Source organism: Seriola lalandi, unplaced genomic scaffold (assembly GCF_002814215.2).
Source record: "Seriola lalandi dorsalis isolate HSWRI2012SDOR001 ecotype SW California unplaced genomic scaffold, Sedor1 jcf7180002054916, whole genome shotgun sequence".
Lineage (NCBI taxonomy): Eukaryota > Metazoa > Chordata > Actinopteri > Carangiformes > Carangidae > Seriola > Seriola lalandi.
In genome coordinates this window covers 379,890-404,820 of record NW_019525468.1, presented here as the reverse complement: position 1 = coordinate 404,820, position 24,931 = coordinate 379,890, and the positions used below count along the sequence as shown (strand labels likewise).

At 41.2% G+C, this 24,931-nt stretch overlaps 1 protein-coding gene across 1 annotated transcript; it reads left to right on the top strand.

Annotated features, from left to right (window-relative positions):
• The first annotated feature begins 25 nt into the window (after positions 1-25).
• On the top strand, positions 26-23,793 carry hibadha (3-hydroxyisobutyrate dehydrogenase a). Its single transcript, XM_023431104.2, has 8 exons — positions 26-147; positions 4,255-4,415; positions 4,698-4,807; positions 4,975-5,096; positions 15,285-15,418; positions 16,170-16,246; positions 21,263-21,419; positions 22,226-23,793. The coding sequence occupies exons 1-8, from the start codon at positions 78-80 to the stop codon at positions 22,382-22,384; spliced, it is 990 nt and encodes a 329-aa protein (XP_023286872.1). The 5' UTR covers positions 26-77; the 3' UTR covers positions 22,385-23,793.
• Positions 23,794-24,931: the final 1,138 nt, after the last annotated feature.

Here is a 24,931-nt window from a genome sequence, read left to right as displayed (position 1 = left end):
AGTCAATCATAGCAGTTTGGTTTGGCTTTCCTGGCTTGACAGCTGTCACTGTACGCCGAGGTCAAGGGGAAAGAAGCATGGCTGCGTTGTTTAGAGGGTCACGAAATTTATTGTTAAGGTGGAATAAGCATGTCAACCTTGCCTCTGGTAACGTATTCGCTTATGTTGTCAGTTTCCTCGTGCCGTTTTTTCCGTTTTACGAGTGTGTGTTGAGGGGGGAATGCAAGCGGAACATGTTCTGCTAAAGCCTATTAGCTAGCTTGTTAGCCCTCTGAGGAAAGTATGAGTACTTGCTGCCCATGTCAGTTAATTGTTTCAGTCAGGACACAATGTCCCTGAGATGGTCACCTGCTGTGTGGTGGTCAGTCAGGACGTTAGGACATTGTTCGTAACGGACATGAGCATAGTGAAATATGATGCTATGGCCAGCAACAGCTAATTTAACTGACATGATCTCTTTATAGACCTCTATGTAGCTATGCGTTAGGTCTGTTTAGGGTTTCACATTATATTAGTTTGCTTTAAGCGATGCCAATCACTACAATGTAGTTTGTTCTACACTGCACAAAATCACGGATTAAGCTTGGACTGCAACACTGTCACAAACCCTACTCAATCCACTCCTCCCTGCCCATCCCACAGTGCAATACACAACTATGTTTCTGGATCAGGAACAGTGAATATTGATTTTTAGTGAAATTCAGGGTCCACTGTCAGGATGGCCCCTGCTTCCCTACATGTAACCATCTGCATGTAACCCTCTGGTGTTGAAATAGTGGTGTCCGTAACTCTGTTATGAACCCTGTATGTTATAGTTTATCATTTCAGTGAAGGTCCTTCCTCTTAAGTCTCCAGAACTTGGAGCCACATTACAATGCTTTCCCACTCTCACCCAGTAGTGTGTTTGCTAAACAGTTGTGGTCTTATCCCATTCCTGTACAGTCACTTTCAAAGTCCACTTGGAATAAGTAATGCCAACAATGGCCTCAAATTGGTTGATATGCTAATGTGAACATATTAAGATAGCACTTGACAACATTGCCTGGGTCAGTACATATCAGTTCACGTGGACCTCCCCAGTTCATGTAATGGATTTTCATGAAAAAAAAAAAAAAAGAAATTCATGGGACCTTACAAAATCTTATAGCTCTACTCCAAATACTTTTTTAGTTATGAACTTTTGAAGTTTGTCCCTCTGAACTAGATTTTCACTGGATGGGGTTGAAATTTGTACTGAACATCTCAGAAACCCGAGGGATAATTTGCAACATGTATTCATGTAAAAATTTGTTTCTGGATGTTCTACAGTAATCAAACTAGCCTAATAAAACTTTTTCTTTAATTTTCAAAAAGTAATGACTCAACTACTTGTCACTTTCTTGAAACCAAATTTTGATTCTGTGTAGTACTAATATAATTATGATATTTGTACTATGTTTTTATTGGGACCAGGAAATTTGCAAGTTATAGCTTGTAATGGCTTGGTTTGTTGTATACTAGATGATGTCAACTTGTTCTGTGTGTCTGGACAAAGTGTTAATCTTAGTTCCTTAGCTCAATACACATATATTATTTGTAAGTATGTAATATATGATGTTTTTATGCAGGACTAAATAGCTCCTAGATGTGATCAAACTATACTTAATACTACACACAAGCAAAATTTGGTTGCAAGAAAGTGAAAACTAGTGGACATATTAATTTTTGAAAGTTAAATATTGTTGTTCAGGTAAAAATGTATTCATTTTTATTCATTTGATTGCTGTCAAACATTCAGAAACAACTATTATGTGAAAAGTTTTTATATGATTTTCTTCTGACACAGGCAAAGTTCTGAATTCTGGGTGAGCTGGCGTGGAATGACCCTATATTCAATGCTTTGACTTGGTTGGTGTGGGTCTAGTATGGTTAAAAAAATTATGTCTCTTTACCTCCAGTATGTTAGTAAGTAAGTAAATTATATTTCATTTTTTTTTTTTTAAGTAAATTGATCTTAGGCATTCACTAGTTAGGCTTATATTACACGCTAAAATTGAAAAATTTGTGCTGAAAGGACAAGTCAGTCAGATAGATTGTAGAGTAATTAATCTGCAGAAAACTAAAAACAAATCAGTTATTTATTCAGTGCAAAACATTTCTTGGTTGCAGCGTCTCAAATATGAGATTTTTCTTTTTGTCTATTTTATATCTTTGTAAACTGAATAAAATTTAGAATAGTTTTAGACTGTTTGTTCACCTTGGACTTAGAGAAACAGTAGAAATTATGGACTAAACAATCACAAAACATAATCAACATATTAATTTGGAATGGAAATAATAATGTATTTATTGTATTGTATTGTATTCTCTTCTGTTTTACACTGTACCATTGTTGGTTCAGTTCACCATGTGCAAGTCAGTGTTGACCCTGAGTGAGTGTTGCACCCTTACTAAGGACTATACAAGACTGACATAAATATATATTTGGGCCATGCAAAGAACAGGCTAGAAAATATGGTCAGAAAAAAATTATATTTTGGACAGCTGAAATATGTCATCAGCTTTAACTACAGGAACAATGATCATATACTAAAGCATCGCAAAGCAGAATAAATGTATTTATGTAGCACATTTCATACCCAGAGCCAACCCAAAGAACTTCATAGAGTACACAGGCAGAAGCACAAAGCACAAAGAATAAAGAATAAAATCGGTAAAACACACAGGCAAATGCACAAAGAATAAAATCGGTAAAACACACAGGCAAATGCACAAAGAATAACACAAAAACAAGCAAACTAAAAGACAGAGAGTAAAAACAAGAAAAACATACAAGGAAATACAAAAGACAAATAGAGCAGTTTGTAGAAGTAGGAAAACTCAAAGACAATAATAACAAGTGCAAGTTTGTGTGAAATCAGCTGTGCAGGTATTAAAAAAATATAGATCACCCACGTAAATTACAGTGCAATTAATAAAAAGCAATGGTAAACGGGTATTTCTTTAGTCTGGACTTAAAAGTAGTCAGCACTGCCTCAAGTCTGAGCTCTTCTGGCAATTTGTTCCACATTTGTGCAGCAGAGAAGCTAAAGGCAGCTTCACCATCTTTAGTTTTGACTCGGAACAACCAGTAGTCCAAAACCAGTTTGATGGTGAGAACAGAGTCTTTCTTAATTTCTTCAAAAACTGTGACTTAAGTTTTGTCCTCATTTATTTGGAGAAAATCTTGGAACACCCAACTACTAATTTGTTTCATGCACTGTCCCAGGGAGTCTATTAAACTGTACTTGTTTGCTGACACAGCTAAGTATATTTGTGTGTCATCTATTTATGTGTGGTAAGAAACCTTAAAGTTTTCTATAATTTCTGATAATGGGAGCATGTAGTAGTAGTAGTAGTGTAATTGTCAACGTGATATGAAATATGATATGTTTATTTTTTATAAGGATGATATGATACTCAATTTAGGAAAAATGGGTGCAATGACAAAATATATGCTGAGGCCACTTGTCTTCCTGGTGTAAGCATCTGTTCAGTTGTTGTTTTTGTTTTATAGATAATATAATTGCACAGTTGTAGATACTCACCTTACTAGATGCTGATGTGTCATTAACTGTGTGTGTGTGTGTGTGTGTCTGTGTGTGTGTATTTGCTTTGGCAATTTTAGGCCAGCATTTGAGAATATTGTATTCTCTTGAAGTCAGTGTTAAATGTTTATCATCATAGATGTAACAGGATTGTGGTATCCTTCTGCAGTAGATGTTGAAAGGTTGGCTCAATTAAAGGTAGGGCTTTTTTGTTTGGCCATTGTTGTTGTCTGGTTGGCCCACCGCCAGAGTTTCCACTCTGTTTAGTATCTGTTAACCTGGCTGGACCTTGGCTGAGCCAGCAGTGTTTAATAGCTTGGCCAGACTGCCAAAATGCTGGTGGTATGTTACAGCAGAAAGATTTGCTCTGTTGTTAATGATTCTAAATACAGCATTTCCAGCATAATTAGAGCATATTAACAGTTGCTTCACTGCCATTTTACCTGACAGTCATTAGCCAAGGAGACCCAAGCTCTTCATAGTTGAACTACAGTTGGCTTTATTAGGCAAGTAGGATCAAACTATAACTGCTACAACAACACAATGTCATTATAGATAACTTATGTATGCTATTGCACAAATCATTTAATTTCTCTACAGCTTCTCTGAAGGTCAAGATGTTTAGTGTGATAGATAAACGAAACATCTTACCACTTTTCTCACACTTCTTTTTGCTTTCCTTTCTTAGTGTCAACGCGATCAATGGCCTCAAAAACACCAGTGGGGTTTATTGGCCTGGGAAACATGGGCAGTCCCATGGCCAGAAACTTGTTAAAAAACGGTTATCCTGTTATTGCCACTGATGTCTTCCCTGAGTCCTGCAAAGAGCTGCAGGACCTGGGTGCCCAGGTAATGCAGTAACACATTACATGTACACATTTAAACCCTTATTTAACAGGCCAAATCAGCTAAGAATACACTCAATATTGACAAGTATTAACAAACTGATGAATACACATACATCCTTCTCCCACTTATTCTTTGAAACTCACTGTACTTCTAAGAACAGTTGCTAGGTGAACAAACTACATGTTTCTGAGCTGACAGGTTGTTACAAGCGAGAGCTATAATTAAGGTGTTTCTTTTATGTTGATGATAATATGCACGTGCAATGATGACTCCAATTTTCAGGTAGTGGACTCCCCGTCAGAGGTGGCAGAGAAAGCAGACCGCATCATTACAATGCTGCCGTCAAGTCCCAATGTCATAGAGGTCTACACAGGCCCAAATGGCATCCTCAAGTGAGCAAACTTTACTATCACACTCTTTGACAGTTGTGACATTCATGCAACCCAACCCTACCTCTATAAAAATGTGTTTAATGTAGAAACAGAAAGGCTTGGCTTGACAAATTTTCTTGTCTGTACTGTACATGAAGTGCTAATCCCTTTTGTTTTGCCTTCTTCAGAAAGGTGAAGAAGGGAACACTGTTGATTGACTCCTCCACCATTGACCCTGCAGTTTCAAAAGAGATGGCAGTCGCTGCAGAGAAGATGGGTGCTGTGTTCATGGATGCTCCAGTGTCAGGAGGTAATGTCTCACCTAAAGAATTAGTAAACAAGTGCGTCTTTGTGATTTGCTGTCTTACACCAATGGAGCCCATCTCTGCAAATTTGATTCTGCCTTAAACACTGTGTTAAACCTGTCCCAGCTTTTGATAATGGCAACTGTTAATTGGCAATTTGTCATAGTGCCTGACTCAACAAAAATGGAAGATGATGCTGCTTATGCAAGCTGTGTTTAAAGAGAGGACACTACATTTTTGTAAATGGTTTGTCAGGATTTCTTTCTCTCTCTAAGAGCATTGCAACTGAACAGGTTATTCAAAGGGAATGAGGAGACAGTGTCAAGAGCAGGATCAGACTGCTAGTTTGTTCATTAGAGAATACCATTCATGGTGTTAGGCCTATGACCCCCTCAGACTTGCTTCTGAACTGTCTTACACTCTTTTGTATATCTAAACTATGGGACCTTTTGGGTTAGTGCTAGGACATGGGTTGTAATTACTGAGCAGGGCCAGCCAGTAGGTGCCCTTCGGAGATTTTTATTGCTGCTTTTGACCAGGGGTCTTAAAGGCAAGGTTAAGGTTTCAAGTCCTCATTATGTTGGTGCTGTCTGCTTGTGACGGCTCCTTGACAGAGCACAGGATCACCAGTCGTCCTTAATGGGCTGAGCCGCAGAGGAGAATCCCGTGTCAGAGCTTTTCATGTTGATGGAGCCGTAATGGCGGGTATCCCATGTTAGTGCCTTTCATGTCAGATAAAGAGTCATAAAGAGGAGAGAAACTGCCCTCACAGGGAGTGCAGGAGAGGAGAGCAGGGAGATAAGACATGAAGGAGACACACTGCAGTAAAACTGTCCATCTCTCTATCTCTGTCTTACTCTCTTTCTCTTTTAAACACACACACACACACACACACACACACACACACACATATCTTTTGATACAGGCATGCAGTTATGGTATTCTACATCCTGATACTCCCGCGTATCAGACTGCTAACTCTGATCATAGTCTATTTACTTTTTATTGCACCGTCTTTTCATCCATGTACAACACACACTGTAGCTCCCTCCCTCTCCCATACAAACATAGACTTGGCCCACACGGGCATGTTTACCAGCTGGCGTCAACAGAACAGACCGACTGCAGTCAGTGAGATCAGAGCCTTAAGCCTGTTACTCTCCCTTAACACACACACTGTTTACATACTAAAGACAGTGCACAGTTTGTGTGTGCAGTCCTCTGTGACGGTTCTTCCTCTCCTGTCTCTTAACTAAGCCTCTTTTACTAGCCTGAGATGACCAATGATTTACCTGCTACCTCTGGCCTCTGCAACTAGCTCTGCAGACACTCTTCTCTCTCTCTCTCTCACACACACACACATGCACACATGCTGCATAAACCCACCCACTCATTGTCACCTCTGGGCATCCATAAGTCATATCCATAAGTGCATACAGCTACTTTAGTGCAGAATAGTAGAAAATTAATTCAGATCAATTTTGAATTTCAGTTGTAATTCTGATAATCAGTTTAAGTCATTTATGATGCTAAAACATTCACGAGCACCAGTTTCTAAAATGTAAGCATTTTATATTATTGTAAATGGGAAATCGTTGAGGTTTTTGTTTCTGTAGACATAACCTATAGCTTTGGGAACTTGTGATGGGCATTCTTCACCATGCTCTCTAATTTTATAGACAAAACAATTCATTAATTCATCTAAAAAATAATCAACTGATTGATTAATGAGGTAGGTTGCCGTCCTAAAATGCACACGCTGAAACATTCAGCCCCACTCTAAGCTAGGGAATGAAAGTTGGTGGCGATGGTGTGAACCTGATAAGCCAGGATGAATGTGGCAACTCAACGGGAAATAGCAGAGACTCGAATCCCTCACCCCACTTTCCACATGTCTGGGTGGGATATGAGGTTACATGCTGTGTTCCAACCAGGAGATGGCACCCTACCCAAGTTTGCGTGTGTGTGTGTGTGTGTGTGTGTGTGTGTGTGTGTGTGTGTGTGTAAGAGAGAAATGTATGGATCAGTGTCAGCTCAGCTCTATGACCACTAGCACTCTTAATACAATATAACATAAAGGTAAAATGGAAATACTTCAATATTGTCTCAGATGGATTCCAGAGACACAGTTATATGTGATTATATCCATGTTATATTTTAATAACGTAATTTAATATATATTGGATACATTTGATTTAGTTGATTTAAGGAAAGACACAGTCCATTCAAATTGTATTTTTGTTCATTTAGAATAACAACACTCAGTACAGACATACTGTGATCTCCTGTGCTCTCAAACTTTTGCAGACGCAGCCTATTCTTATGGTTTCTGTATTTGTCTTTATTTTTAATTTAGATTTTTTTTTTTATATAAAATGAATCCTTTCGTCTGTGTCTGTCTGTCTGTGTGTGTGTGTGGTGTGTGAGGTGGTGCATTTTACACAGAAATCTGTATTTGTATGTTGTGTGCGTCACTAGAGGTTTGGCAGCCACCCGTGGGATCTGAATTGCAGTCATAACCCTTCTTAAAAACAGCAATCAAAAAAAAAAAAACTTTCACTTTCTTCTCATTGGCATCCTGCTGGCTGTCTTTCTTGCACATTGACCATTGTCTTGGCTTTAGCCCTGCATGACCCAGCCGTGTGGCACACACACACACACACACACACACACACACACACACACACACACATCCACACAGGGTTGTAATCTTCATGCAAACACTTTCCTGAATAGACAGAGTTATATTAACTTGAGACACTGGCTCTTCAGGCATGCTAACATATGCTTGCACACACACACTTCTACCACTGTCTGGTGTCATTAAACGCGTCCGCATGCAAAGTTGACCCACAACAAAACAAGCTCTGATGTCACAGACCCAGGGTGTTGGCACAGCGATGGCAAAAATAGGAGGTCTGGCTAACAAGCGATGGGGTCGTTAGCAGTAATTACCCAGAATGCCTGTGTTTGTGTCTGTGTGCCCATGGTGGGCTGCCACATTGCTAACGGACGATGGCTTTAAAAAGGCCCTAAAAAACCTTTCATTGTGTTTTTCCCAGCGCTGGGAAAGTAGCTATTGGTTCAAATGAAAGCGAGAAGGAGCCTCGCTGTTGTGGAACCATGGGCACTCGGGCTAATGTTGCTTGTTTGCGAGGCCTTATAATCCTCGGCTAACTACCTATTTAGGCTGAGTCTCAACACCACTCTAATCATATCCATACCACATCAACTGAAGCCTGAGTGTTGCAGTGTGTCATTTGCTGACAGTTTGAACGTCATCCTCCAGCCTGCAGGAGCTTGTTCGAGCCAACGCTGGCACAGTTTGTTCGTCAATCAACACTGCCAGTCTGCTCCTCTCCTGACTGATCTAGGCTCTGTTTTTCCCTCCAGGCCTACAGGACCTGCAGCTCCTTCCACAAAGATCATCTCTGACTTTAGCTTTCACTCTGGTTCAAACAGCAGAACGGAGATAAATTCAAATAATTGTTATTCAGTTTTACAAAACTTTCAACTGTATTACATGGTCTTCATCATTAGATTTTTTTTGTATACTCACTATTTAAAGGACAGGAATCAACTTTCATGTTTAACTTTGAAGCCAACATAGACAAAAAGTCTAAAAGTGCTATAAAATCCGAACAGTTACTGAGCTTGCATATCAGCCACGGCCATTGCAATGACAACTGAGCAAACTCCATCTGCTGATTAAGACTTTGTAATACAGTTGAAAGCTCCGTAAAAAGCTCATCATTATGGGATTGTCAAACTTTGTAATTCTTGACAGTGTTAAGGAGAACTAACTGAAGTGGAAGAACTGTTAAATGGACATTGGATTTGGAGAATTCATTTATTGTGGCAGCAGCTGAATTCACAGTATTCCTGAGGGCTTATTGTGTTCCCTAAAGAGTCACTTTGCTTCTGTCACAAACTTAAATTAGCCCCTTACCCACTTATTGTTCTCAGCATAATAAATACTCAGCTGTTTAGAGCTGAAATGATTAGTCCACTAATAAATTAATGGATTGACAGAAAATTAGCAAGCAACCATTTTCCTGATTTTCTTTGTGTTGTATGATAACAAACTTAGCATTTATGTGTTAGGCAAAAAAATACATGTGAAGATGTCACCTTGGGCTTTATGAAGTCATGATTTTTTTTAATTACATTTTATAGACCAAATGATGAATCATTTAATTGACAAAATAATTTCCTGATTAATTGATAATGAAAATATTTTTTGCAGCCCTAGAACCGTTTACAGTCAAGCAGTAAATTGAGATTTTGAACACGCATCATTTTATACTATCTTTAATTTCTACATCAGTCAAAGGCAAAGTATTACACTGTTGTATTTTTAGCACAAAGCAGTATACATATTTTGAATAGTACGTTTTTCATTGCATTTTGGGAATTTATTACAGTGCATAAAGTTCAAACCTAAATAATATGGCAGAAAATACATTTGGTGATCTAGGCAGCAGATTTGGAGTGATTCTGGACACATTTTAAGACTAACGTGTTTTTGTGAAACCTGCCCCTGGTATGTGTGGTCAGAGGAAGGAGCAGGAGAGCACCCAGGCCAACCTAATCCGGTCTGAGAATGGGATTAATTGACAAGATGAGTGGGGGAGCCTGAGGGCAGTTTAGTGAAGGTTAGTGATAATTCTGTGACACTGAGTTAAGGAATCAGCTTGGATGGGCAGGGGGTGGTGCTGTCGCAGTCTGTCATGTTGATGGCTAACCAGCACTAGAGCGAGTCAGTGGTCCAAAGACTAGATTAGCATAACAAGGCTTTCACTGACGGGTTTTGGTGACACAGAGGGAGAATGTGTGCGTGTGTGCGGGGGGCCAGTGGGAGGAAGTAAGTGACCAGGGATGGTGGTGATGGGGGGACTCTAGCCTATGCTCCAGATGGAGGTAGACCCACAGCAGCTGGGGACTGGCTCTTACATCTCTGCCCCTATGTCATCTGTTGTGTGTGTGTTTGTGTGTCTGTGTGTGTGCGCGCATGTGAGTGTGTTTGCGGACAAATAGTCAGCTGGTGTATGAGTCATTCAAAAAGTCGCTGTCCGTCAAATGTAGCCCAAACGTCACACTGCATGTCACTTATCTAAAAGGGAATTAGCATTCTGTCTTTATGAAGGACAGTTTCTGCACCTCAACCGTGTGAGTGTGTGTATTTGTGTGTGTATTTGTGTGTGTGTTTGTGTATGTCTGTGTCCCTGCCTGCTAACAGCCTAATTGGGGATCATTATTAACTTGCTCTATCCTAGATGAGTCTCGTTGGGCCAGGGAACAGATTGATTGTGGATCTCTCCTGCTCCCTCCATCCTCTGTCACCTATCATTGACCAGCCTCTCCCCTACGGAATAGAGCAGTTACTGATGATGATGATGATAATGATGATAATGATGATGATGTGGGCTGGTCTAGTGGTCAATGAAAAGACATAGCAAACTAAACCCTTAAGGCTGTAGAAACTATGTTGACTCTTTCCTCATTTTTTTTCCAAAACCCAAACTTTCTCCGGTCGTCTGCTCGCTCAGAGTTCTCATGGAGTGTTTGTGTGCAGGAGTCAGGAGTTCTCATGGCTCTGCGCTTGTTAACTGGAGCCGATAAAGAGTCTGTTTTTAACATAACAGAGGAGCATTAGCAAAGTTGGCAGATGAACTATTGAGAGTGCTGATTTTTTGTGTGTGTGTGTGTTTTTATGTGTGTGAGTGATTTTGGTTAACGCATACCCTCTTACTGTTTCACTTATTTACTCGATATCCGTTACGCTTTTTACAGGGCCTGTTTGGGTTTTTAATTTGTTTGAGAAAAAGATCTGCCCTTGGGTGTAATTATAATGGTGGACCACATGAGGCTGCGTTGTTGGCCTGTAAACATCCTACCCCTACTGGCTTACACTGCAAGAAGTCAACTCCCATTGACTCAAGGCTGTAACACTATTATGTGTGAAGGCTCTTTCAGTCTGAATTATAGATGACTGCATCTGAGCCAAAACTTTAACCTTACATGTGCATATAGTTAAAAACTTCGTAGAAAACGAGGTAATATATTGCCAAGGCCAGAGTTTGTTTACACCAACTACATTTGGACTTGAAGGTGTGACATGAAATCTGGCATATCCTTAAATCTTTCCTGGCATTCTCACAGTTAGAGCAGTTACATTATCATTTGAGGAAATGAGGTGTTTGAAGGAGTGCTAATGATATTATAGGTGTTGTTTTGCTCTAAGTGTTTTTCCATATACTCTGGGGTAAAAAAGCAGGGTTGTGGCACTCTGTCAAATGCGTCATTCATTACCAAACTCTGGGAACATCCCTTCTTCTGTGTGTATGTGTGTCCGTGACTCTGTGTTGTTTGTGTAGCCTCATATTCACAAATGTAGTTTAATTTAAACCCACCGCCAATAAAAAGTGCCTACTGGTTTACATGCGGCTCGTAACTCTGAGACACAGCCTCAGAAGCTCCAACTGACGTCTTATTGGCGGCTAGCTCTGGGATCTGCACCTGTCCCTGGTGTACACACACACACACACATACACAGGGACACACACACACACAGATACTGCATGCACATGTACGCAAACATTCCCACTTACTTTGTATGCACAAACGCCACTTCAAAAAGAGCCCAAGTTTAAATGGTTATAAGGTTGTCATGAATTGCTTTGGTTGATTCTTTCGTGTGTAATGAAAGAAGTGCTAATGAATTCAGTGTTCACGACAAACAGGCCAAACCAAAGTTGTTGCTCTGATCTTCCTTTGCCTTCACACAACCAGTTTCATCCTCTTACGCTGATGGTTAATGCCTGTTGTAAGAAGCCTGCTGTTAAGCATCTGTCCTAATAGCGTTTGATTGCTTGCTTATTAACTTGAATCTTGTTAATAGAGAAGATCAGATGAAGGAGCTGTCTATATGTGTCTGCAACTAAACAGAAGCACGGACCACACACAACAACACATGTGCACACACATAGAGATATTTACACTCCGCGCGGCGCCTCTCGTCATACGTCATATGACGCACTGTGGGAGCCATTTTCATTCTCCTCCTCCTCACCCTTACACTCTAGAAAGAAAAAGCCGCAGAGTAGCTCATCAATAGTCCAGCCAGCTTTAGCATGGGCAGAGAATATTTGTGCTGGGTGATTTGGGGGTGAGGAGGTAGGCACCCACTCCTGAGCCAACCAAAACTTGTCCCTTGGAGCAGGATGAAAGAAAGCGACCGAGGAGAGGCGTGACTGTTTCCCAGGGGAATTATTTCCAGAGGACGGATTGCCTTCTCGACATTAAAGTGACACTTTCGTCTTTAATCTCAGTCTACTCCCCTTTCCCTGTATGCCTTGTTTTAGCACGCTCACATAATTATATTATTCTGAATGTATTAAGTAGATTTTGGTGTGGCATTATACAGTATAGCCTATATAACTTTTTCTCTCTTGGATGTACCTCCATCCCTCCTCTCCTCTTTCCTCTCCATCTCTCTATCCTATATATTCTATCATAGGTGCCCCCACCCCGTATACACGCACACATACACACACCTTGTCTACCCCCCTAGGGGGCGTCCTGTAGTTGTGCAGTGCTAACGATCCAGGACTGTCACTCCCGCTGGGATGGATGAGCCGGTGGACCCGGTGTTCAGGAAGCCTCATTAGGATTCCTCTTTAATCCGTCTCTGACAGGACCAGCTCGAGAACGGGACGTCCCCTCACACACACACACATACACACACACACCACACACACACAAAAGAAGTATAGATACTATCATAGACTCATGTCACATATGCAAACACTTTAGTGCACTTTAGTCCTTGCACAATAAACAGACTCACTGATACCCCCGACACACACACACACACACACACACACACACACACACACACACACACACGCACGCATTCACACGCACGCATTCACACGCACTCATACATACGCATTGTTATGCAAATGATGTGTTATTCTTCCAGCACAGAGGATCTTCCATCATCCCGATGTCACTGCTTATAGAAATCCACTACAGATCATAAGAGCTTATTATGGGTGATTAGTTAATTTGAGGGAGGGAGAGTTGGGAGGTAGAGAGAGAAAGATTGTTTTCCTTCTCTGCTGTCAAATCTACATCTCTCTACTTCTTTTTTTTTCTCTTTCTCTCTCTCTCTCTATCTCTTCCCCCCGTTCCTATTTCTCCTTCTCCTTCTTCCTTCTCTTCTTAGTGAGATATATTGATCAGCACGTTGACTGTGTTATCAATAATCTCCTCTTTAGTCGTCCGCGAACAGTGATCTCCACTAATGAGCCAGCGCAGTTTTCACACTGCTCTTTCTCTCTGTGTGCGTGTGTGTGTGTGAGTGTGTGAATGAATGAGAGAGAGAGAGAGAGAGAGAGAGAGAGAGAGAGAGAGAGGGCTCAGCCTGCAGCATGAAAACAAAAAAATGAAAAGGGAAAAATCAGATGAAAGCTGATATTATTGGCTGAACTTTCACAACTACCTGTAATTAAACAAAACTCTTGAATAGTTTTGTATCTATTCCTTCTAAGTGTAAAGTTAACATTGTCAGGAGAAGTTCTCGGACTACTTCACCACTGTACTTTATACACTACATGGGTGTTTAAAAAGATTTGGTCATGAAGATAATATAGTCTAAACAATCTCTGAGCTTGTCTGCTAATAAATAAAAACTAAGAAAAGACGACATGAAGTAACAAGAAAAGTGATAAATCTATGATGTCTATGGTCTGTGGACCATATGTGTGTATGATTGGTGTGTGTGGCGGCCTTATGTTAGGCGTGCGTTTGCTGTGGTCCATCGGCAGCTGCCGCAGCGTGGGCTTTGGGCTTCATTATGTGGCCCTAATGACCTCCTGACAGCTCATCACTGACACACACACACACAACATACACATACAGTGTAGTGGCATCATCATATACTTGACAACAGTACAGCCAATTAAAGAAGGGGGAGGGGAAAAAAAGAGATGTACATTTATGTTTATGGGTCATGAAAATATTCAGTTGCTCTCCTCTCCTCTCCTCTCCTCTGCAGTGAAGTCTGATAATGTGGTTTCAGCTGTTTCGTGTCTGGTAATTCCCTTTTAATTATTAACACTGACATTATTAGGCTTTCACTATTAAGAGGCCTTTCATTAGAGTTTGACGACACCCTAAAGAGAGATTTGATCTCTCTCTTCCCTCTCTGCCTCTTCGTTTTCTCCTTTGGTCTATCACTTTGTGTACGTGTTCCTGAATGAGCTGCTTCTCTCTGAATTTCCACAACTTTTGGCCTCTGTAGTACTTTTCAAATAACAGTATGTGATCAAGTGTATATGTGTATACGACCAATTGATTGTGTTAATGTTTGGGGCTCATCACTCGCATTTAAGTGACAGTGCCATTTCGTGCTGGGTGGAATCCACTCTGAAAAGGGGTTATTTCTGCATTAAGGACCCTGTGGCTGTCTCTTATACACATCTTGTTGCATCCTACAACATGGCACGCTCCTTAAACCATCGGGCATGGGGAGGGACACCTAATTGAACATGATAAAGTGTAAAGTTAATTACCCCTCACGCCTGTCACTGATACCCCCATGAGACGGCCTGGCCTCAGGCACAGCTGTTCGTGTGTGTGTGTGTGTGTGTGTGTGTGTGTGTGTGTGTGTGTGTGTGTGTGTGTGTGTGTGTGAGAGACAGCGAGAGTCAGGTGACAGGACAAAAGGCAAGGGCTCCCACGAGAGTTGTGTAGTGGATGATGGCAACAATCGGCTTTTAAAGATGCCTCTGTCCCTCTGGTGCACCACTACTTAACACGCCTGTCCCACTATGAGTCTCACACTCACATACACACACAGAAAAGTGCACAGCTGACCTTTTAGACACAGTTGGTAGAGTTGAAACAGTCAAGAGGTTGATATATTGTCTTCTTTTGTGTGGCAAATCCATATACTTTATTAGGACAGACCTACTTCTGCTGAGTTACAGTATGATCCATCTGCACTTTGTGAAATTTAACTTACTGTTCAACCTTAATATAAAGTTGCCGTGTGTTGTAGGCCTACAGACCTGGGTCGGGCTTTTTCGGATACTGGGGATTGATATGTCAATTGTGTGTCCTATGAAGTATGTGTTCACCTCAGTTAACCTCAACCCTGTGTTTGAACATATGTTGTGTGTGTTTAGGTGTCGGGGCTGCCAGCTTGGCCAAACTGACCTTCATGGTAGGTGGAGTAGAGGAGGAATACAACGCTGCACAGGAGCTGCTCACCTGCATGGGTGCCAATGTTGTCTACTGTGGACAGGTTGGCACTGGACAGGTAAGGACATATACAAGCACATACAAACTACATGCCTTCTCTCTTTTTCCTTATTTCACTAATTTCTGTCACTTACATACAAATAACCCCACACACATAAATACACTCACGCATATGCAAATATATAATTAGGTTAATTGGGTTTTTTTTTTCATTCAAACATACACACAGACATTATGGGTTATATTTTTATTATGTACATACAATAGTGTAGTAGTAGTGTGGTAATAGTAACATACAAGTTTATTGAATTAATAATTATCCAAATTGAAGAACTCATCAGCAATATACTTGAAACGTATAGAAAGTGTAAAACATGAACATGAATGGACTTTGTCTTCAGTCTCATTTAAATCACATAAAAAACAAAGCTTTTTCTCTTTAGGGAGACCATTAAACCTGCCTGTTCCTATAGATCATCATAATGTAGCTTGACATAACTGTGCACACACACTACTGGTTAAAAGATTCTTCACGTAAGGCTGCAATTAAGAACCTTTTTGCCTTATAGAACAATTTGTCCAACAACAATTTGTATAACCCTAAAGATTTTACCTCACTAATCCTGGGATTAGTCTGTGCAAAATGTCCCAGTTAAAGATCTGTTTAGGTTTATTCACTAGTCAGACTATCTCACATTTATGTCTGATGTACCTTTATTTTATTATATTATCTGTTTACATGTTGCCTCACAGACCCCATTCATTTACACATAAAATGCTCTTTCCTCTTTCTGTTCAATCCTCACCAGGCAGCAAAGATCTGCAACAACATGCTGCTGGCCATCGGGATGATTGGGACCGCAGAGACCATGAACCTTGGCATTAGGTATTGTCAGCCATTGCTGCGCTAACATTTTTCCCACCTGTACTGCTAAAGGGAAAAAGCAAGATGGAACCGTGTTCTTAGTGGCTACATTTACGTGGGCATCTTTATTTTTTCTGTAGGAGAGCACAGATAGAAAATCTGACACAGGGTTACCTGTAACTGGCCTATATAAACCCTGACAATGAATTTTTAACATGGAAATGTAGCCTTAGGTTAACTAGGGTTCATTGGGGTTCATTTTTCTTATTGAAGGATGTGGAGATGTGAAGTCAAAAAAGTTTTGCTACATTTGATCAAGAGATGTACCATGAACAGCATGAGCGGCAAATGCGAAGCTCCTACATTTTAGCCTTGCATGAATACTACTATGAAGTCGCCCTCAGATATAGCCATCACTATAAAACCAATTACTATACCAGTGATAAGGCTGTAACTGTAGCAGTAATTTACTACTTCAATACAGGTTTAGAAATGTGTGCATGCATGTGTGTGTGTGTGTGTGTGTGTGTGTGTGCAGTTTATGGAAGTGCAAAGGGGTCAGTCCAGCCCAGAGTCGGAGCCGCCTGTGCTGGAAAGAGATGGATGAGGGGGCAGAGCCACAGACTCTGATTTACATCTGCTGATTGAGCTCTCACTAGTATCCTGTCACACCCCTGTCACTGAACACCGCCTAGAAATCCCATCATTCAGAATACCTCATCCTTGCACAAAGCCGCATTGGCCAGACGGCTAAGGATGATGGGATATGAAGTCCCCTGAATTAAAGCAGTACACTGAGATAGGGCTCAAAATCATCTAAGGATTCAAAATGACTATGGGAGAATTTAAGATTGAGAAAATAGAGCTCTTGATCAGCGTGATTGCTGCCAAATTTTCAATTAAATCATTTTAGGAAACTATACCTGTTTATGCGTATATATTTTTTCCCCTTGACCTTGCATTAAAGTACTGATTTCCTTCAGAATATCCCTTTTTTTTTTTGGAAGGGAACTAGTTTTTCTACAGTGGTCCTACACATCAGTTATTCTTCACATGAATGAAATTACCAGCGTCGTCAGATTAGTTTTTCACCTTAGGAGTGTGAATTTATTATCTACTCTGTTTATACATATCCCTTGTCAATAATAGACTGTTTCCTCTGTTCACCATCTTACTATATGTGTTTTATGGGCTTTGCAACTTAAATGGTGTGTGCACCGATTTTGTGTGTGTGTGTGTGTGTGTGTGTGTGTGTGTGTGTGTGTGTGTGTGTGTGTGTGTGTGTGTGTGCATGCGTGTACGTGCGCCACTCTTCTCACAGTGCAGCTGTGTTAGTGCGGCTGATTTATCTGCGCCGAGACAGAGGAGGAAAATTGGCATGAGCAGTTGCACATAAATCCCCCCACTAGGCTTCTGAAATATGGAGGCATTAAGGGAGCGACACAGATTTACACATTGCCACAGTGTCTGTGATGCACACACACACACTTAGACACACAGATTTACATCTAGAGACACTGAAGGCAGCAGTTTTCTACCAAACTACAACAACTTCACTCACAGTGCATATAATTATAATGTATACCTATGAAATAAAATGAGAATAATAACTACAACATCCCATTCACTTTGAATGTGAATTATTTTTTATATCTTTGTAAGTCTGACCCATATTCAGTCTTCATTGTGTGTGTGTGTGTGTGTGTGTGTGTGTGTGTGTGTGTGTGTGTGTGTGTGTGTGTGTGTGTGTTTCTGTGATTCCCCGTCTTCTTACCAGCCAATCTCTGGGGCTTTATTAGAGGGTTTGACAAAGACTGTCATCGTTTAAAGAGAGCCCACACCCTTAAATCTCCCATGCTGCATTGCGGCCTCTTATGCAGAGAGGACGTTCTCTTAGGCGTTATGTGTGCTGACACACACGCACAGACACACACACAACACACACAGACACACACACACGCACACACACGATACAGTCCGACACAAAGGAGACTAAGTACTCACAGCCAATTTACAGGAAAACGGCAATAACATTTTATCATGCTGGACTTGGGCCTGATAGAGCTGCCCTTTCTTCAAATATGTGTGTGTGTGTGTGTCTCCTTACCTGTACATGCAGACAGACACACAAGCACACACTCTCACACACACAGTTCTGTTCGTGGAGCTAATTTGTTGATCTCAGATGGAAGCTCGGGCCGTCTCCAACAGAGCGTGACGTTCTCTTAGTGCAAGGAATGGCCACGCATGACAATTATGAGAGAGAGAGAGTGCACACACACACACACACACACACACACACACACACACACACACACACACACACACACACACACACAACCTGTCTTTCTGCCTTCTTTTCTTTCCTCCTCTTTCAGCTTTTCTTCTCCATCCTTATTTGCTTTACCTCATCAATTTACCCTGTTCTTTTAATCCCTTCATCTGCCTCTTTTCTGTCCGCTGTAATTTCTGTATGCAGCCATCCAGTGAGTGAAAGAGGGGGTTGAGGGACTGTAGCAAGAGAGGGGCAGTGGTGATTTTAATGATGCACGTGAAGATGAAAGGAGAGAGACGACTGGCTCAGGAAGGGATATGAGACTTTTACGGTTTACGGTTTACAGTTCACCTTGCACGCCTGTGTACCTGCACTCATTCATGCATGCAAACATGCGGTCATTGATGCACAAGTAGGAACGCACACATTTGCTCCTTTATTCATTTTGTGGGGAGAACGGCAGGCGAATCAAAGGGTGACACAATCCTTTGTGTTGAGAGACAGAAATAGGTTTGCCACAACACACAGGAACACTAACACCTCCTCCTCCTCTCTCCGTAGCTCAAATGAATTGTGAGCATATGTTCCGATGAAGATTAAAGTTGGGTGATAAATGTGCTTGTTGCCTCTATAAATGGGATAGTAAATGCTTGTGTGTGTGTATACGTGCTCGTTAGCTCTTTAATGTAATAATAAATGGGGAACGGGTTGGGCTGCTTCTCTCGTGGCATCAGACCAGGACGAGGAGCTAATCGCAATGAAAAGACAGTTAATATCAGCGCTGCAAATGAACTCCACCTGCTCGAGCTCCCAGCACATAAACACCTAACTACCCTCCCCTCGTATTTTCATCCCCACTTCCATCTCTCTCACATTTCTTTAATCAACAGCGGCATCGAGCAGCAACACGTTTGTTTTACCGTTCGTGTCTGTGTGTTTATCCATGTCAATCTTGTTAAAGCGTGACATGTCCTCTTCTCCACGCAAATTACCACAGGCGAGGAACAACACCACTGCGTCAGCTAATAACCATGGCTGTGTGTATGTGTTTGTGTATGTGTGTGTGAGAGTGTGTGTGTGTGTGTGCATGGAGAGCAGGAGGGGAACTTCATTGATTTATCGTTAACAGAGGACAACAGCTCCCCGTCAGCGTCTCTGGTCGCTATAACAAACGATCTGTGCGCTCGGACGCGCTTTATTGTAGCTCAGCCAGTAACCTTTTCAGCTGCTGACCCAGAACGCAGGGAGGGGCTGTCTGTGTGTGTGTGTGTGTGTGTGTGAGGAGAGATGGGGGGTTTGTGTGCGATGTCAAACATATGTCCCCCAGAGTCCTCAGACAGGGAGGTGTCAGCGGGGAAGATGGTGGGGGGGCGGAGGAGAGGAGAAGCAGGATGGCGAAGGGATGCTTATAGACATAAACTAAAAAAGCCATCATGAGCGAGACTGCCATTAAAAAAATTGCGAGAAGAAATTGCGAGCTAAAACACATGTTTACACACACATGCATGCATGCAGTGTCACTTATGCCACATTTCCAATAAAGAATTTTAAAAAATGAGGGAGTCTGACACAAAAGAGACGAAGAAAAAGGGAGGAAGGAGACGTGGAGAGAGTGTAAATGCAATTCCCATTCTTAATTAGTCAGTAGACAGCTAATAAAAACTGTGGTAGTAATGGCAGAATGAGAGCCAGGTGGAGGGAGGGAGGGAGGCTGCTGGCCTTAAGGACCTATGATGGTTTAATAGTCATATTGAGAGCAGAATAGAGTTACAGGCCTGTAAGTAACAGTGAAGTGAGGCAGCCAGGGCTTGATGTGGTCAGCTTTACACTGGCCCTTAAACTGTTAATATACAAAAGCTGCACTACACAGGCAGATAGTGGCTCCCTCCCTACTGTAATGCGCGGCACTTTGTTTCACTCCCTGCTTTCTCTCTGTCTCTACTCTCTTTGTCTCATTTGCTTTTTGCTTCTTCATGCCACAGCCTGGAGATTTGTCCTCTTGCATATGAAAGTAGGTTGCTGCAAAATGGGGCAGCAGAAGTAAGAGCGCGCTTCTATATGTGACGGCGAGGTTTATGGCTCCCCAGTGCTGCTTAACCACTTCTCCTCCTCCTCCTCCACTTTCTTTTTTCATGAAAGAGGGGATGATGAAGGATAGATGTGCTGGTAAACATCAATACTGCATTAGCCAGCATTACAAAGCCTTCAGCCATTAACACTGAGGAATGGTCGCAGCCGGGCATAAGGTTCAATGGGGGTCACTACAATCACCAGGCGCCCCCACACCCATCTTTCTCCATGTTTCTCTTTCGCCCTGTTGTAAAAATGAATTCTATAATCGGCGTTCTTGTTCCTCCCATCCCTGTGTGTCCTATATCCTCACTACTTCTTGCATAATTCCTCTCTCCTTTTTTTTTTTTTTTACCTCTACCATGTATTCACTTAGCTCATAAAGTAAAATGGAAATATAATTATCTGTTCATCGATTATTAATCTTCTTTTCCCCTTTTTCTTATTTCCCCTTTCACAGAAGAGTCAGTAATATTACTTATGCTTCTCTTTGGGAGACATTTTTTACTGCACTTCATACAAGGGGATGTTCTCTGGGATTTCACCGGCTAATATTGTAAAAAGTTTCCTTCGTGTGGTCATTGTAGTGGTCAAGCCTCCAGACACTAGTCTGATCTTCACTCTGATGATTACCCATGGCAACAATTCCAAAGGAGAAACTGACCTCCATTTTCTTCACCTTCTTATTCCAGACTGGGTTTGGATCCGAAGCTGCTGGCGAAGATCCTCAACATGTCCTCAGGTCGTTGCTGGTCCAGCGACACGTACAACCCAGTCCCCGGGGTCATGGAGGGAGTCCCCTCTGCCAACAACTACCAGGGCGGCTTTGGAACCACACTAATGGCAAAGGTACAAAACCTGCTGCCCTCTGTCTCTGTGTCACGCTGTCATTTCATCTTCAGCTGTGACTTAGGTCTGCATCATTATGATTTGTTTCATTATCAATGAATCTGTTTTTTGATTATTTTTGGGTCTATAAACTCAATAAATAACAAAAAATTACTTTAGAGCCCAAGGTGACATCTTCAAATGTCTTGTTTTGCCCAACTAACAGTCCAAGACACAAATGTATTCATTTTACACTGATGTAGAGAAAAGTAACAGATCCTCTGTTGAGAAGTTAGAATCAGCAAATATTTGCCATTTTTACTCGATAAATGACTGAAATTCAATCCTGAAATTCATTAAAATTGCTGCGATTGACTAAATTGAACAACTGACTGATCATTTCAGCTTTTACTCCAACTCTGTTTCTTTCTTTCTTTTCTTCATGTAGTGTCTTTTTTGTCCGTCTCTCAACTGTGTCATTTGCTTTGTTTCACTTCTAACTCTTCTTTTGTCTCAGCGTGGTACTATCTGCTCTCCTCTTCACCAGTCCATCTGTGACTCATTGTGTTCCTCTTGACTTTACTGTCACTGCATTAGCTCTTCTGTAATGGTTAGTCTGTGTATTATTTAGTGGATCTGGGTGTCTGTTAAATCACTTACAATGTCTGTTCTGGATACATAGCCTGTGTAGTTCTATCACAGCTTAAGAAATCTGATAATTAGAAATATTTACTTACAATCGCATATCAGCCGTTAGATAAAGACAAAGAGATTATTATGTTGATCCATCTATCTGACACTCTGCCTCTCTTCCCTTCTGTTTCTAGGATCTTGGTTTGGCCCAAACCACTGCCACCAACACTAAGACACCCATCCCTCTGGGTTCCCTCGCCCACCAGATCTTCCGAGTCATGTGCTCCCGCGGCTACGCTAACAAGGACTTCTCATCTGTCTTCCAATTCCTTCGCGAGGAGGAAGGACAGTGAATGTAGGGGGAGCACAGCTGACTGTGATTTTACCATACATACACACACATACACACACACACCACAACCACACACCCCAGTGCCCCTTATCCCACTATGCTCAGGAGAGACTAAGGCCTTGCTCTCAGGCACAGACCTGCGGTCCAATTAACATACTGTATGTCGACACGTGTCCCCTCATCGCATTAGCTGAATCATATTTTCAATTCATGGCGCTCCCTCTGCATGCGGGGAAATGCTAAAACTGACCTTAGATCAGTATCTAGAGACAAAGCAACTCTCTTCCCAGTCTGGTCTGATAGGCCAGAGCTGGGAAAATGAGAGGTAGGATGAAGCGCTGCAGGTTTACATGTAACTCTGCATGTAAGTATGTATTTCAGGATGATTGATGAGTAATAATTTCATAAATGTTAAAAGTTGTATGTTGTTGTCTGGTTTGTGCTTTTTGCCTACTACCCAAATAACCTGGATGTGTCCCTGTTAAATGATAGAGGACAAAAAATTAAGAAAAAAAAAACAGAAGCAAGATACAATAAAGAGTCACATAGTGGTGGAAATGTTTTTGAAGAGGCAGTGCATAACAGGTTTGGGTGATACTTTCGCTGGTGGAAAAAAAAAGTCCTACATTCTCAGTACTACATTTAAGGTAACCAAAACTGGCAAGACTATAGGCTCAAAGTTTACTCGTTTTGTTACATCTCTTTGTTTCTGGCAGGAAGGTGGTGTCAGTCACTTTGGTGCCTCTTGAGACTTCCTGCCAGCGTGCATACTTGTTCATTTCATTGTTCAGTCATCCAGTTATTATTTTTAGCATGTGAATACACTAACGTTACAGTAGTTTCAGGTCTTTGGTACTACATTTAAGTCTCACTGGATCGACCAGTTCTGTTCTACTATACTTTGAGATAAATATCTGGTTATTTTTGCACTGTGTGCATCGCAGTGCGATGTGCTGGGCTATTTTGATACAATTACAGAATCTCTTTGAAATGACCTCTCTTCTTTACTGTCTACATCTGCTTATTGAGCCACTGGAGTATTATTTTGTGACCAACACTGTTTAAATTTTATACTGTTCACTACAAAATATTGTTCTCTTTGTTTAGCACTTTCTCTTGCCCATTTTTACTTTAATTAAAGTCTGTCCTTGCATATTTCTCCTCTCTCTCAGTGTGTATGACCCATGTGTAAAATGTCGGTGAGGAAAGGTTCCTCCTTGCCATGAGCAAATGTACATAATGTATATTTCACATTGTTGTGTAGTATTGAAGAGGAATCTTAAAGAAATAATGTTTTTTTTTTTTTTTTTTTTTTTAGTAAAATCCATTAATAGTGTCTACAGTTTGTCTTTGCTCTGTGAAACAGATCCTCAGTCACACTGTAGCCTAAAATAAAAGATGTTCTGTGTATTAGGTGTTTGTCCTTTTTTTATGATAAGTACACTATGTAATTTCCTCTCAGTGGTTTGCTTTATTGACAAAGGTGCACATTGTGAAAATAGAGCTTACAAATTACATTTGTTAGAGATAGTCCAGCTGTGATTAGTTTAGTAAAATACAGCGCTTTTGAGAGAGTGGCCATGCAACCATGTTGAACCTACTGTGTGTCTTTGTGCAAAGTAAACAGGGTATCAGCAAATCAAGATGGCTGATGTGGCCATCTTTATTTTAAAATGAACCCAGATGACAAAACACATGTTTATGGTCCCTACTGACAAGACTAGCTAGCAGCTCAGTGAAGCTGCACAGCAATGCTTTGAGTTAAACGCTAACATCAACATGCTAACATGGTGATATTTAGCGATAAAAAGCCGTGGGTGTCACCAAAGTGATTACAGTTCATCCTGAAGGGGACATGAACCATGGCAGTCTGTCCAATAGAGATATTTCAGTTTAAACCTAGTGGTGGATCAACATATACCAGCCAGTCATAATTTAGCAGCAAATTTCTATTTCACTCATACAATCACACCGGCCATTTACTGTTACTGGACTTGTGTTTGCAGAAAAATTAACATTTGTTATCTACTCTATTTGTCCTTTCTGCTCCTTGGTTACTCTTCCTTAAGTTTCTCCCATTTTTTCAGATAAAGTTTTATTTGTTAAGTTTGTCCACATTCATATTGGGCTAAACAGTGTCATACTGTTCAAATATCTCTACATCTCACATCTTCATGGTTTTCTAGTTCCATGTTTCAGAGACAGTTACAGCTTGAAGTGTGCAAACCAGCCAATGATCCCACCATCCTGCTCTTCAGTGGGTTGTTGTTCCATTGTTTCTCCAAAGCTCTTCAGCAGGCACTCGTAACATTTAACGTCAGTCGGGGAGAAATAGCAGCACTAATCTCAGAATGATGCCCTTATTTCCATCATTACAATGAAATGAGAGGAAAAAAACAAATGCGGTTTTGTTTTATTTTACGCTCTTTTTTCCTGAGGCCTGGTGTTTCTTCGTAACATTTTATAGAGCTGCTGTCGTCTAAGTGGCAGCCGCAGTTGTAGCAGACTGTGGCGAGCCGTTGGTGGCAGGGGTTGTGTCGTGGGCTTG

Excerpts from the sequence above, each read along its gene's own strand:
- hibadha (XM_023431104.2), top strand. The coding sequence starts at position 78 with ATGGCTGCGTTGTTTAGAGGGTCACGAAATTTATTGTTAAGGTGGAAT. Across the intron at positions 5,097-15,284 it reads GGATGCTCCAGTGTCAGGAG|GTGTCGGGGCTGCCAGCTTG; the intron begins GTAATGTCTCAC and ends GTGTGTGTTTAG. Across the intron at positions 16,247-21,262 it reads ACCATGAACCTTGGCATTAG|ACTGGGTTTGGATCCGAAGC; the intron begins GTATTGTCAGCC and ends TTCTTATTCCAG.